The sequence below is a fragment of the Salmo trutta genome, chromosome 11 (assembly GCF_901001165.1).
Source record: "Salmo trutta chromosome 11, fSalTru1.1, whole genome shotgun sequence".
Lineage (NCBI taxonomy): Eukaryota > Metazoa > Chordata > Actinopteri > Salmoniformes > Salmonidae > Salmo > Salmo trutta.
Window position 1 is genome coordinate 9,332,319 of NC_042967.1, and position 16,670 is coordinate 9,348,988.

A 16,670-nucleotide genomic window follows, 5' to 3' on the forward strand; every position below is an offset into this window, starting at 1 on the left:
GCCTACCACTATAATGTCGTCTGCAAGCCCTTCAAGTGCAAACTATGTTACAAGAGCTTCTCCTTCCTGACTAACCTGATCAGACATAGGAGTGTCCACAATGGGGAGAAATCGTAGCAGTGGATTTCTGGGAACCGTTCTTTAGCTAAAATATTATAGTTATCATGTGAAGTGTCTTGGGTAAGAGGGTAATTAACCACATACCCCTCATTAACTTGTCATTTCAAACAGGCTTGTGTAAATACCTGTTTTTATAGACTGTAAACCTAGGCTAGTTCAAAGATAGTTATCATTAATATAATGTTTGATAAGCAGTATTTCAAAGAACAGCGCGCATTACTTTTCAATTAACCACACCCTTTGCACCATGACGCCAACCCGAGATCCTTTTACTTCAGTGTAAACGGAAGTGAAAAGAGACCAAGAACACATTCCACGAAAGCGTTTTTGTTGTTATTTAGACGTTTATTAACCGCGTGGAACTTAAAATGACTAATTTAACTGCACAACATTACATTAGTTACCTCAGGTAGTGTTTAATTCGCGTTGGAGACAGGACTTGGTTGATAGCTAGCAAGCGCGTTACCTAGAACTGCTAACAATGGCTAACTGTATGGTTTTTCACACTCAAATAGCCTCCATTATGGAGGTATTAGCAAATGCAGCCGTGGCAGAGATCTGTAAACTCGTAGACGACGACTATGCAGTGTTTCGTTTGGAAATAACTCAAAGCCAGAAAGAAAACGGGGCTTTGCGGCGGAAACTACAGCTACTGGAACTGAAGGTGGCACGGGAGCGCGTCCCCGCCAGTCCCAGTACTGTCAAGATCCTCGACCGATACAGAGGAATGGCAAGAGGTACATTTTGCAGGCGGAGTAGTGTTAATGTTAGATTTAATCTAGTCTTAGTCATTTTGACAAATATATCATTCAGTCTTATAAAATATAATGAAGTAACATTTTTGTCGTTTGAATAATGATTTAGTCTAGTTACTGTCAAAATGACGAAAACAGTGGGCCATTTTAGTCAACTAAATGCCCTTTCATTTTAGTCACATCACATTTGTATTGCCTCATTAACCTACAGTAAACATAAATCACTGACTTCCATGTGCATATACATAGCCTTGTCCTGCCAACAACTTTTCTGCATAACATCCTATTCTCTTCCCAACAGCAGAAATATGACAAACATATACAGTGTGTACAAAACATTAGGAACACCTTCCAAATGTTTGCCCTCAGAACAGCCTCAATTTGTTGGGGCATGGACTCAAGGTGTCAAGCATTCCCCTGGGAGGCTGCCCCATGTTTACTCCAATGCTTCCCACAGTTGTGTCAAGTTGGCTGCATGTCAATTGGGTGGTGGACCATTCTTGATACACACGGGAAACTGTTGAGCATTGCCTTATTTATTTTATAGCTTATTGTGTGACTGTCATTCATATTCCTTTCACCCTGCTCAATGTAACTTCGATAGGTTTAGGTTACTACATGATACTCAAATCTGCCCTATACCCATCATGAGGTTGCTACAACCTAGCCTATGAATGAAAGTTTACAACGTAGGTGCATAGGTCGAGAGAAACATTTGAGTAATCAAGGTGACAGACAGTGACACATTCAATACCACCTTGCACACTCTTTCCTGCATCTAGCTGATCTAGGGTGTAATCATTAATCCAACAGTTGCAAACAAGAGTTTCTATTGTACAAATGCAGGTATGTTTATCCCCGTTCCGTTTGCTTCCGGTTGAAGAAACGTTTTTCAATGGAATCGGCGGAACGAATACACCCCTGATCACACGCAAACACAGTTCACTTTCATAGCAGCCGCATACAAACAGCATGATCACTGCTCGTGTATGCTTCTCACATCTACGCACTTTGCTTGCAGGCTTTAGTGTACAACACATCAGCAGTCTGTGACCCAGGCTGTGTGACCAGACAACAAAACCTTTCCAAGCGAAACCTTCATATCATAACCGCAACACACAGCCTACATCGTTGTCAACATAGCTACTAGAACTAACGCGTTAAACCTGCTACAATCATGCAGTACAGTGTACAATTAGCAAGAAGTTTAGTAGTTACAATGGCGGGCCCCGGTGGCATTAAATTAAAACCAAAAGCTTACCTTGACTTGGGAATGTTAGTGTTGGCTAGCCATAGCCAGCTAGCTAACATGGCATCCCTCACTATTTGAGCTGGGTGTTTGAGTAGACTATACTAGCTAGTTGCATTCGCTAAGTGAAAATGGGAAAAAAATACGAAATCTCTCTTTATTGCTTCTCCTTCATTTTTGATGAAATGTATTTGTTCAAAACTGTCCAACTATTGTCTTTCTCTCTTTGAGTCAGCTACTCAACACATTTTATGCACTGCCGGGCTAGCTAGCTGTAGCTTATGCTTTCAGTACTAGATTAATTCTCTGATCCTTTGATTGGGCAGACATGTCAGTTCATGCGGCAAGAGCTCTGATAGGTAGGAGGATGTCCTCCGGAAGTTGTCATAATTACTGTGAAAGTCTATGGAAGGGGGTGAGAACCATGAACTTCCTAGGTTTTGTATTGAAGTCAATGTACCCTTAGAGTGCTGTTGAGGCTACTGTAGACCTTCATTGCAAAACAGTGTTTTATAATCAATTGTTTGGTAAGATGTGAATATATTTAGTATAGTTTTATCTTAAAATTATAACTTTTTTCAGGCTTTAATTATTTTGTTATGAAATTCACTGAGGAGAATGGTCCTCCCCTTCCTCCTGATGAGCCTCCACTGATCAGATGAAAACATGACTGGTTGTGTTTATACCACAGTAAAATGTATTACATTTTAAAAGTTAAATAGCAAATCTTTACGACTACACACACAGAGATCCTATTGAATTAACATAGATTCTATATTTAATTCTATGACTAAGCTTGTCCATACCGGGAATAAATTAAATCTACTTTCATCCCTGATTATATAAGAATTATCTGTCCATGTAAATTCCTAATTCAGGCTACATAGATAATACACATTACATACAAAACAAAAATACACACAGCGAGAGAGTAGTGTTTCGCCCAGTGATGTAGTAGAGTCACTAAACCTTGAGTCCCCTGTGCTCGAGTCACAAGTCAAGTCACGAGTTGCTGTGGCTGAAGTCGGACCCAGGACTCAGGCACTGGGACTCGAAGTGGTCAAGTCTGAGTCACTGGGTCCACATTAACTCAAAATAAAGTTATTTACCCAGTCATATATAGCGTAGTGGCAAGAGGAATTTAGCAACTAGTCTCTTGTAATCAGCCAATCCCATTCCAGCCATCACTTAACTGCTTCTCTCCGTCTGCTCTTAATGCTCATCTTTTCCTCCATTTTTTAAAAATAGAATTTAGCTGTGATGCTGAGCAGGGATGCAGTCCCTGATCAGTTATCTGTTGTTACATTTGATACATTGGAGCAGCTCAGAGAGTGAGCAAAGTTGATACACTGTATATAATTTTATCCTTGGTATAAGGTTTAGAAAACGGGAACAAGCATTGGAGGGGACGGGGCGAACAGGACGCTAGGCCACTGAATTTTTCTGCCGTGGTATTGCGATACTTGGCCTGGTATCATTTGTAAAATCTTGGTATCGTGACAACACTACAGCCTATAGGGATGAGGTCAGTGACCTGGAAACCTCTCCCTCGACGTCAGCAAGACAAAAGACCTGATTGTGGACAACAGGAAACGGAGGCCCAAAACACCCCCATTCTCATTGACAGGAGTCAATGTAGTGGAGTTTCAAGTCCTCGGTGTCCACATCACTAAGGAATTATCATGTTCCACAAACGCCAACACAGTCGTGAAGAAGGCAGGACAATGCCTCTTCTCCCTCAGGAGACTGAAAAGATTTGGCATGGGCCCTCAGATCCTCAAAGTTCTACAGCTGCGCTATTGAGAGCATCTTGACTGGCTGCATCACCGTTTAGTATGGCAACTGCTTGGCACCTGACACAGGGAGGAGGAGAGAGGCCCAACTCGGAGGAAAATCTGTCACCCTTCAATGATTGTGTTGAATTTTGCCAACAAAAAATGTTATGCATTATTTGCTGCGTGAGTTTTATTTAGTCGAATAGAAGTTCGTAATGCTTAAGGTGTTACGAGTGTAAGTACGACGTGTCATCCCGGCAACCGGGGGGAAAAAACAATTTTATATCGTAATTGCCTCGAGATGGCTATTATAAATGTAATGAGGCTATTAGCGTAGCTTCTCTCTCCATTGAATACTGGCGGTTGACGTCAACAACTCTCATCGAATATTCAAAAAAGGATTACAATAATGAGACGTATCCACCAATCCAAAGAAAGGATAGTCGGGAGCTAGACAGCCCTCCGTGCCGCTTTGTGGACAACAACTCCCATTTTTAGGGCGGAGAGATGTGTATCTTGTCAGTATAACCATAATCGTTGTCTCTCTCTCCCCTGTGATCCGGAAACCAAGTGGTCGAGGAGCGTGTCAATAACTGACGTATAATAAGAACTGGAGATTGCATCTAAAATGTCTGACCGTAGTTTTCCCGGTTTATACAGACTAACATCACATGCGCACTAGCACATAGGGAGCAGCGACGACGTCATCCAAAAACATGGCAGACATTGGGTGAATATAAAATGTTAATATCTTTTGCTGTGAGTGATTTTATATATATATATATATATATATATATATATATATATATATATATATATATATATATATATATATATATATATATTTTTTTTTTTTATATATATAATTCAATTGATGTTTTGTGCACAAAGGTGAGGACGAAAGTGTTTTAGGAATTGTCTAATCGCACTTCTCTATGTGATTGCTTATAGAAATTAACTCAAGTTATTGTATTTTCAGAGGAGAAAAGCATGCACACATTTAAGAACGATATTTAAGAACGCTACTTATTTTATCTATAAAATGTCTTGCAAAGCTAACATAATTTGTTTTTATCACATTACACATGTTGGGATCCACCTGTAAACCTAATTTGCCTGATTGAAATTGCGGAGAAAAGGCCATTGTCTCCGTGAAGGGGTGGAACGAGATTGCGTGAAGATGACGTATGGCCTAGTAAACACGTCACGATGTGAATGGGCATCACAGCTCAGCTCAGGGCACGTCGCCCCGTTCCCCTCTGCTCATGTGTCCCCTCTGTGCGCATGTGTTCAAATGTGTTAACCAGAATTGGGTCTTGGTCAGTTTTTGGATAGTATCCAATAATTCCCCTGATTACATAGCTATCTTGCACAAAGCCATAATATTATATTCTAACCAGATTCTCGATGTACTGCATTTCCTATTATTTACTCAATGAAAACAATATGATGCATGGAACATAATACATCAATCAATAAATAGTATATCAATAAGTTATGCTTAGTGTTACCTTACATCCTTGCCAATTCTAGACAGTGTCAATAAATATATTGTTGAGCATTGACAGTAGCTAAACTAACCACCTCTTTCCCCCCAATCACTCTCTCAGGTGAAGGACATCTCACTGGAGGCCACAGGAGCTTTGTGAAGCCAGCAGGACACAATACATGGAGAGATGACCAACCAATCACTGTTGATGAGGAGAGTGCATCCTCAACCCAGCACGTTATCGTGATAGAGGTTAGATCGCATTCCCTACAACATTGTTATCCAATTCAACTCATGTACCGGTAATAAACTCCTCTCTTCATGTGTCAGTCAGAAGATGCAGAGGCTGCAGGTCCTGGGGTCAAGCTGGAGGGGTCTAAAGGAGAGGAGGACCCACGGAACAACAGAGTCATCCAGACTGGAACAGCATCTGGTGCGCCCCCTGTCGCCACGGAGGACCCCACCTCCCCTGCCCAGCCCAGGATCCGACACTGCATCACGGAGGTCAGTGGAATGCCGAACTCCACCCTCAAGTCAGAGACCATCACCAAGACATTAACTGAAAGACACAGGCTATTACACACAGGAACTGACCACAGATCAGACCCAGAGAGACTGGGGCCACTTGGCTGTCCTCCTGCTCCCGGTTCCGAATACTTACCGGTATTTCACCAGAGCCAGAAGACGGTTCATTCCCGTGGAGATGGTGATGTGTTAGACACTGGTGTTGATGATCCGTCTTGTTCTTACTCTACAGAGATGGACCCTGGCAACATGCCCTTGGGTTTAGAGACACAGAATGATCTGTCTAGAGGGGATTGGAACCGGTACAGTAGTAGTGTATACTCTGAAGGGTGCCTAGATAAGAAAGAGGAGGTTATAGTCGTTGATGAAGTGACTGTGAAAATGGAGGGTGACATTTCTCTCACATGGAATGCAGATAGTCACCCAGGTGACGGACACTCACAAGGCAAAGACTTCTTAGATTACAGGGAAAGTTTAGAGACAAATCCAAATGTCGCGACCCACTCCCCTTTACACACACTCAGGGATCGGGACCCAGTGTCCACATCGATGGGGCCTTCCAATTCACACAGCCTTTTCGATCAGGTATTGAATTCAAACGACAGGACTAGAGCCCAGACTCAGGGAGGGGGAGCCACATCAGGCAATAGTAAAGAGAAGCGGTTCCTCTGCATGTTCTGTAACAAAGGCTTCAGCTGCCTCCAGAAGGTGGAGATTCACCAGAGGTTCCACACAGGGGTGAAACCCTTCAGCTGTAACCAGTGTCACATGTGCTTCGCCCAGGCTGGAGACCTGAAGAGGCACCAGAGGGTCCACACAGGGGAGAAACCCTACAGCTGCCCCCAGTGTGAGAAGAGGTTCTCCCGCCTGGACAAACTGAAGATGCACCTGAAAGTCCACACGGGAGAGAGGCCATTCGCCTGTACACACTGCAGGAAGAGGTTCTCTGAGAGGAGCTACCTCAGGATACACCAGCAGAAAAAACATTCCACTCTATAACATAGAAAGTAACTATTCCAATCCATAGCTTCTGAGGTTTAGATCAAATCCTGCTTTAAAGAGAAATAATCATTAGTATTGTCAGCAGAAAAGATCCACAGAAGCATTTGGAATACCGAGAGTAACATATTTCAGTGTTGAATATTCCTGGGTAGAATATTGCATCCAGACATTGTGTGATATATATAAGGCATATATAAGCCTAAAAAGTCTGATACATATTGTGTTTGTACTGTGTAGGATATATGTTCTAAAAATGCCTATTTGATTACTTCCATTAAACTACTTAATTTTTTAAAGTTCATGCATATTTTTAGTTGAGACGTGTATGTGTGGTTTTCATATGGTGTATTTAACACTTGTTTATGTTTAATAAACACAAAATGGGACTTCACTCTGACTTTCATTGAGACTCTCTTTAGTATACATCACATCTGATCTCGTCCTATTCTACATACACACAAGAGCACTTTATAACATTTTACATTTACGTCATTTAGCAGACGCCAATATACACTTACTAAATATACCTACACATACCCACACACTAACAAACACCTACTGTACATGTCAAAATAGTTTAGTCAGGTTTGTCTGATGATAACTTTTGACTATTTTTACCCACATATTTATGTCCACCATGATGCATTGAACAACAGTGAAGTCATTCTATAACTACAGTATAGGACTCAAATGTAGTAGAGATGGGGAAACACATTTTAAAAGTGTGTTTATTATCTGTGTGTACGTACCTGAGGGAGTGTATGTCTGTGTAATCTGTATTACAACTCTCTTCCAGGAGGAGGAGGGTCCAGAGGTGATGCTGGTGAAGGAGGAGGGGTGTGAGGAGGGTCTGGGGAACCCTGAGGAGACCATGGTCATGGAAGACAACCAGACTACACCTCCTCCTGAACCCGCAGAGGAACAAGCTGAGCAGCACAGGACCAAACACAGTCCCACTGAGGTGAGCCCACTGTGAACTACTGTCTGTATGGTATTAGGTCAGGGCCCGTATCCACAAAGCCTCTGAATAGGAGTGCTGATCTAGGCTCTGATCAGTTTTGCCTTTTAGATCATAATGAATAAGACTATATGCAGGTGGGGACCTGATCTTAGATCAGCACTCATACTCTGAGACTCTGTGTGGATACAAGCCTAGGTCTTGATTCATTTTGTCTTAAAGGGCACCACAAGAGGGCAATGCTGCCCCTATTTCGATGTAATTCCTGTCCCAGAGTGGAAATGCTTGTTTAGGTTCCACCTCTGAAGAATGATGCAGTGGTGATTTCCAGACTGAGTGGAGATACAACAACAAATAGGCCACTGACAGCTGTCAGTGTAGCTAGCTAACATGCTAACCTTATCTAGCTAGCTAATGTTATCTTAACTACACTGTATTCAAAGGATTAGCCAGCTGGCTAGGCTATGGCTGGTTCTGGGGACGGATTTGTAATACGCATTTAGGGAAAACATAAAATGGATAGGGGAAATTAGTCTTTGACATCGCCATCTGTTGTTATCTCCAAAGTTTTGACATCTTCCAAAAATTGTGGCCGCGAGTTTGCCCTAGAAATCATTTGAAAGAATAAGCTTAAGCTCCGGTTAATATGGATAACTGTAGAACAGTTCAAGACCCGTTTTTCTACACCGTAATGGACACGGTGCAACCTTTGTTAGGCTGCGAGCAGGCTATTCGGCTGCGGTACAGCAAAGTCAAATCCAATGATCGTGGTTCTCACAGGGGAAGTGAAATTATAGGCTACAATGACTTTGCTCATGATGCACGCCCAAATGACAAGCAACAACACCCTGAGCGTATCGGACATGAAACACCAATACAAATGTAACAACAAGCACAACAAAATAAATAAACAAGTTCCTTGAATTTTCGTGGGTGCCTTTTCATTATAGGATAGACACTTGTGTTTTTTTAGCTGCACCAATCAAAGCATTGGAGCGTGTAGTGAAGCACAACTTTAGTGGTCAAAACCATTTATCTCACGGGAGCGGGGTTGCAAAATGCAATCATATCACGCAATTATAACATTTCTAAAATGGTCATATGGTTATTTTTTTAATACAAAATAGATACACGTGTGATAATTTATCAATGGATTATGACCATTTTGGGTTAAAATGTTTGGCTCAGCTCAGTCGCGACTCGCGGATTGGTAGAGCTTTGCAGGTGTTTCTAATGAATAAACAATGCCATGCTGGTCGGTGGTAACGTTGAAATAAAACCCAGGCCTGAAAAGAAACATATCCTGAAAATAATTTGCATTTCATCTCATAGGAAAGACACAGAATTGTCACGGATTTCCAAGAATGCCCAACTTCAGATTTTCTATTTCAAGCCCAAATATGTCATACTTTGACAAAAATGAGGACCTATTGACGTAAATCGTTGTACAACATCATGGTAAGCTCTGGCCATCATATTTCAGCAAAGAAACGTGAATTTTGCTTTTGTGGATCTGTAAGTGTGGGACCATGTCTTTGAATGATCAAACCATTAGAGTTTCAAGTAATCAAATCAATCCCTCATTGCCCAATCAGAAGATGCTCCATAGCAGGGTGCTCATATCAGATTTCTTGATCCAACATCCTCTCACTCTGTATCTCTTACAGTCAGTAGACATGGAGGATGGGAAGCCTGATCTGCTGCTGGTCAAAGATGAGACAATAGAAGATGGACCAGAGAGCATTGACCTGCTGAGTGGACTAAAGATGGGGGAGCAAGGTAAGGGAGAAATACATATAGCCTACATACAGTAATATCTTCATTCATAAAATGAAATCAATACAACTTATGTCTACATAAAAAACACACATTATAATGGATGAACTTCACCAGGTACTTGACTCAATCTCCACATGTAGAATGTTCTCTGCCATGTTTGTAAAGTCTATTTTTGAACCTCTTCCTGCAGGTGGTTGGCTGGAGGCTAACAGAGGAGACTGGGAGGCCATCTTGGATTCCCAGACCGGTGAAGCCAAGGGCCTGGGGCCAATATCACTGAGAAGGCCAGGACCAGAGGCGACATAGTGGAGGTCAGTGGATGGGACAGCGTCCTCAACTCTGGGCTGGGGAACAACACTGTTAACCACAACCAGAAACACAGTTGACTACAAAACAACAACCAATCTTAGTCTCCATGACAACAGACTGGCTGAGACCAGAGTGAGGCGTAGATTTGGTCGATGGAGAGGTGTCATATGTGGCGGGAGAGAACAGACACAGACTCGGCTAGCGATGCTCCATCCTGCTCCTATAGTTGTGATTCAGAGAGACTGATGGCGCCTCAGGTTAACCCCCTAACAGATGCTGCCTTCAGCCTGCCTTCTATAGGATCTATCAACTGGAACATGGACCCTGAGACAACACAGACACTCCCTGGCCTTCATCCTCCTCACACTCTCCTAATGTTAAACCAGACCTCAGACAATGCCTGTGCCTCAACACTAAATGGCTACACAAGCCCATTGACAAATGACAGTAGTAGTAATGCTATCAGTAGATCCAGTGTCAAAGAGAAGCGCTTCCCGTGTTCATTTTGTGGGAAAGCCTTCAGTTTCCCCAATCAGGTGGAGATCCACCAGAGGATGCACACGGGGGAGAAAGAATTTGGCGGCCGCCTGTGTGAGAACAGGCTCTCCAACCAGTAATACTGCGCAATTAACAGAAATGTAGATCCTTTTTCGGTTTTTAAACAACTAATTGACCGATGTTGGTTCAATTATTTGAATTCCATTCGTTTTTTTCTGTGAGCGCAATGCAGCAGTTTCTCTGGAGAAGTCAGATCAAGCCCAAATTGTGCAATATAGTAGGGAGTTGTAGTTTCCAACAGGACAATATTCTACATAGTTTAGTGCAGAAAACGTGGTAATTAACCACAATGACCATAATCCATTGCGTGCCTACTTGTCCGGTCTGAGACGGAGAGAGACAAAAGAAGGCGTGATCGAGAGCAGTTGCTTTACCTGAAAATGCATGATCTAAGATTGATATTTGGTATTCAGTCATAAAAGTATGCCTTATTTACTTTGAGGAACTATTAAGATTGTGATTTTTGTCAGACAGCATAGGCATCTCTATAGAGATGATGACTTGGAATGAAATAATAAAGTCATCAAATAGGCCTAAAAACGTACAATAATCGAACTGAAACCAAACCGACCTCAAAAAGCAGTAATCACTCAGCACTACCCACCAGCACCGCCTGAAGGGGACCACAGACTCCACTCAGGGGAAAAATCCTACAGCTGCCAACAGTGGAAGAAGAGGATCTCTCGCCAGGACCAGCTGAAGATGCACCTGAAGGTCCACATGGGAGAGGGGAGCTACCTCAGGATACACCAGCAGAAAATGCACAAGACCCATGTATAGAGTATTTGACATGTAACGTAGTACTAGTTAGTTAGTTTGTCGTTAATTCTGTTGGTTTAGGATGTAGTAGGGAACTGGAGGTGAACTGAGGAAAGAATCAGTATGATGAGACAGAGTAGATGGTATGCTGATGGTTGGTGTGATGGTGTCTGTAAAAATGCTTCACTGATGAAGAGTTGACAACCTGTCATGTTGTTTGATGCTGGTGTTTTATAATGAGGAAATGATAGTGCCTTAATTCATGTTTACTTGACAGGAAGTTAAGATAAAGAAAGATAGAGATAAGAACATAAAGATGAGTGTAATGTTGAACCTTTTACAAAGTATTCTAAAATGTATTTTATCAAAGCGAGGGTATTTTTTTATAATAAACTCCAATGGCTGGAGGGAGAAACTGGACCTCTAAATCGGCTGGTCAGAAACCCTGGCCCTGGATCAGGAGCCGTCGCTCTTCCTTGCCGAGTCACAACCTGGACCGAACTACGAGGGACAGAGACTCCACCACCACACAGAACACAACCAGTGGACTGAACAACCTCAGTCCTGGTGGTCATCAGAGAGATGGATGGTCCAGTCAGGGATCCAGTCTGCAGCACAGACCGTTCCCAGTCTCAGTGCAGGGATAAAGCAGGTCCTGGGGCTGATAGAGATAGACCCTCCTGTTCCTATGATACAAACATTACAGTATCCATGATGAACAGAGCAGGTTACCCTGGGTTCAGCCTTCACAGAGTGGTGGGAGACCCCCTTGGTGGTAGTCTATCAGCAAGTCTGTCTTATCCTTTAGGGTCTTGTCTAATGCCTGGTGACTGGGTTCATAGAAGGCCTAGACCTGGGTCTACCAGACATAGGAGTGTCCACAATGGGGAGAAATCGTAGCAGTGTGGCTTGAGATGTACGCAGGGGATGTCTGGGAACCATTCTTTAGCGCTGACATATTATAGTTATCATGTGAAGTGTCTTGGGCTAAGAGTTTTCTTTCTGTGTCCTTTCACATTCTCAGATGATACAGACTTGTTGTTTGGTGTGCTGGCATAACCAAAACACTGTCATTGAAGTGTAACACTGTATTTTCCCTCAATTTGTTTTTTCCAATGTTCTATTCATAACAAATATTCCCCAACATTATGTGGTACCTGTTTCTTTATGTACCAAACATTTTTAAATAGGTGATCAAACCTGTTGACATGTTGACTCTGCTTGTTTATCATTTAGAATTTAAATTGGCCTTGGTTTCATTGGCTTCCTTCAAACCTATAGGTTTCTGTCCTTGCCACTGATGGGATCTAGCCAGCCATTCATTTCAGGTCATTTATGGTAATTTATCCACCACACTTGTAGTGAAAGATCGTGGGAGGGCAATCGGCAGACGTATCACAGAGACCAACTGGCTGTATACATGGGAGAGCTGATGGCAGTACTGTTGTCCTTGCAATGGGGAAGGTTGTTGTGTGTTCTGACTCGTGTGCAGTATTGATGAGGGAAGTCCTTCAGATCATGGAGGAGACATGACATGCTATATGAGGTATTCCAATTAATTCCCGGGGAGACAGATGGGTGTTTAGATTTGTTTGGCTTGTGTCCCCGCCCATGTGGGGATGGAAGAGAATGAGGAAGTAGATGTGCTAGCTAGACAGGCCCTTAGGAGAGAGGAGGTGCCCATGAGCAAGGCAGAGGCTAAGGGACTGATATGGACAGTGGTGGTGCAGAGATGGCAGGAGCAGTGGAACTGCTTATAGACAATAAGGTTAGGCATGTATTCCAAGTAGGCTACAGAGGAAAGCTGGGGAGGACGACAGGAGCGAGGAGGCCATCTTTACAAGGCTACGGGTGGGACACAGCCGGCTGAATAAGACATTAAGGGCTCTATTGAGCAATGTTGGCAATTTTGACTTTGACTAATTTACCTGTTTAACATCAACTCGCTTTCGCTGAGTTGGGAGGGGAGGGTGGAAATATTTGAGGTGTGTCCTTAAAAACGTGCACCAAACTGCCAATTTTCGGGCAGCCAACTGGAGATATGTAAGAATGAGAAGGTTACAGAGGCATAAATATCATACCCCCACTCAAAATAAAATGGCTAACCTCCCCTGTAATTGGTAATGGTGAGAGTTTAGCATGTCTTAGGGGTATGATATAAAATGCTAACCTCCCCTGTTATTGGTAATGGTGAGAGGTTAGCATGTCTTAGGGGTATGATATAAAATGCTAACCTCCCCTGTTATTGGTAATGGTGAGAGGTTAGCATGTCTTAGGGGTATGATATAAAATGCTAACCTCCCCTGTTATTGGTAATGGTGAGAGGTTAGCATGTCTTAGGGGTATGCTTTTTGTGCCTTTGACGATTCACAATTCATTCATGATTATCCGCAATCGTGGTAGCATCCACATGAATGTAGCAGTGTTCAGAAACAAATGATATTCTTATTTACAATAAAAGTGACACCAAAATAATACATTATTTACCATTAATTTATATTGGGCACAACATAATCCCCTCATGAAACATTTGATCTCATATCTAAAATGCTGGAGTATAGAGCCAAATTAAAAGTTTTAGCTTCAATGTCCAAATAAATATGTAGGGGAGTGTACGTCAGTGTATTTAGTCTACGGTCCTTGACCTCAAGCTGTTTGCAGTAAACGGTCTATTACAGTGGTCGCCGGTCGATCACAACCGACTGGTCGATCTTTAAGGCATTCCTAGTCCATCACCAAACATTTCTGTAGAACAGCCAACGATAAAGGCTTGTGCTCTGTTTGTTTTTGTGTTGCGCTGTTGGTGCACTAGATTCAGAAGCCATGTGCGCCGGGTAGGCAAAGTGATAGGCCTGCATTTTTATTATTAGTACCTCGTCGTGTCTATTTTAATATCGAGGAATATTTAACTTTCTATGGTCATAGGAATTTCGCCATCATCATAGGAGTTTTGACTCGAGTTTCGCCATCAGGTGGAAGACAGTGTCCCCTCTGGTCATTCTCACCAGAGAAAAGGAGAGAGCAGGGACCATGAGAGGCAGACACCCTCTGCTGCTCTTTCCTTCCCTCCGCTCAGACTAATGCTGTCTTGGAACTCTACGGACAATTCCTTTAACCTCATGGCTTGGTTTTTGCTCTGACATGCACTGTCAACTGTGGGACCTTATATAGACAGGTGTGTGCCTTTCCAAATCATGTCCAATCAATTGAATTTACCACAGGTGGACTCCAATCAAGTTGTAGAAACATCTCAAGAGTGATCAATGGAAACAGGATGCACCTGAGCTCAATTTCGAGTCTCATAGCAAAGGGTCAGAATACTTATGTAAATAATGTATTTCTGTTTTTTATTTGTAATTGTGCAAAAATTTCTAAAACATGTTTTCGATTTGTCATTATGGGGTATTGTGTGTAGATCGATGAGGGTTTGTTTTATTTAATCCATTTTAGAATAAGGCTGTAATGTAACAAAATGTGGAAAAAGTCAAGGGGTCTGAATACTTTCCGAAGGCATGTGCCAGTGAGTGAAGTGGGTGAGAAAAGGAAGGTGATTCCTTGGTGGACTGAAGAGTTCACTGTGGCTATTTGAGAAAGAAATAGTGATTACAGAGTGTTGTGTAGGAATATGACTCCTGAGAATCTATTTGGTTTCCAAAGGAAGAAAGCTTTAGTACGTAGGTTCATTAAGTCTGGCAAGAGAAATGCATGGAGACAGTTCTGTATTTTTGTTTCATCAGACCAGATGACATTTCTCCAAAAAGTACCATCTTTGTCCCCAGGTGCAGTTGCATACCATAGTCTGGCTTTTTTATGCCGGTTTTGGAGCAGTGGCTTCTTTCTTGCTGGGCGGCCTTTCAGGTTATGTCAATATAGGACTCCGTTGCTGCTTCCACAGTGATTTTCAACCTGGCAGTTCTTCCTTCCACAAACGCCGCCAGGTTGAAGATCACTGTGGAAACAGCAACGGTTTTTAGGAGTAACAGATGTTAATGTCGCCATGATTGTTGATATGTTGACTCCTAATAATACTAATGATGTAATGTCTCAGTGTGATGGTAATTAGAGTTCTTGTCATCCTTTAGTGGAATTCCAGAAGCCTTATCGCTAACGGTCAGGATTTTAAGGAATATGTAATTGATTTAGAGATCAAACCTGATGTGATATGTGTTCAAGAAATGTGGCTTAGACCACGTCTTGTTTTTATTATACCTGGTTATTTTTCAATCAGATCTGACAGATCAATTGGGCAGGGTGGTGGTTGTGCTACGTTCATAAGGGAATGTCTTGTATATCGTAATACACCTGTCCCATCTGAATATGAATGTGTGATGGTGAAAATCTACAGTGCAGGTAGTACTATTAAGTAAAAAAAATTTACAACACTTGTCATCAACTATCTGTAGAGATGTTTGATGAAATATCAGTAGAATTGGGCTCTAGAGAGATGGTGCGGTGACTTTAATGCACATAAATAGATTGAGGAAGCACACATACAGATGCTAATGGTACTATTGTGGAAGATATGATGAAACGAGCATTAGTATGTCTTAACGATGGATGTGGTACAAGAGTTGATGTTGTTAGAGGGGTTACATCCTTCCTGGACCTCACAATGGCTTCTAACTCTATTGCATCTATGTGTGAATGTAATGTAATGAATGATTCTACTGTTGGAAGTGATCATTTCCCGATTTGGTGTACCATGATTTGTTCCTGATTTGGTGTACCATGAACTGTGATGTTCCCATTCCAGATAGAGTACCATTCAGAAGATGGGGCTTTCATAAAGCAGACCGGGAAAAGTTTGGTGGTCATTGCTTAAAACCTGTTGGGGCTAGGGGGCAGTATTGAGAATTTTTTGAAAAAATATGTGCCCATTTTTAACTGCCTCCTACACCTACCCAGTAACTACAATATGCATATACTTATTATATATGGATAGAAAACACCCTAAAGTTTCAAAAACTGTTTGAATGGTGTCTGTGAGTATAACAGAACTCATTTGGCAGGCAAAACCCTGAGACAGATTCTGACAGGAAGTGGATACCTGATGTGTTGAATTGACTTTGAGCCTATGCCATTGAAAAACAAAGAGGGTTAGGAATATTCTGGCACTTCCTATTGCTTCCACAAGATGTCCCCAGCCTTTACAAAGTGTTTTGAGTCTTCTACAGTGAGATCTGACCGAATAAGAGTCATGGAACGGCGATGGCCCATTAGACCCCTGGCGCGCGATTTGATGGTGGGTACTCTCATTCCGAAACGTTTTAAAAGAAAACCCAATGGTCCGCCTTGAATTTTATTCATGTTCTGGTTAAAAAAGGCCCTAATGATTTATGCGATACAACGTTTGACATGTTTGAACGAACGGAAATATATTTTTTCCGTTCTT

General features: G+C 42.1%; 1 protein-coding gene across 1 annotated transcript; it reads left to right on the plus strand.

Annotated features, from left to right (window-relative positions):
- The first annotated feature begins 686 nt into the window (after nucleotides 1-686).
- On the plus strand, nucleotides 687-7,306 carry LOC115201883 (zinc finger protein with KRAB and SCAN domains 8-like). The gene is made up of 3 exons (XM_029765765.1): nucleotides 687-857; nucleotides 5,510-5,640; nucleotides 5,719-7,306. Exons 1-3 carry the CDS (start codon nucleotides 848-850, stop codon nucleotides 6,910-6,912), a joined length of 1,335 nt encoding a protein of 444 aa, XP_029621625.1. The 5' UTR covers nucleotides 687-847; the 3' UTR covers nucleotides 6,913-7,306.
- The last annotated feature ends 9,364 nt before the right edge of the window (nucleotides 7,307-16,670 follow it).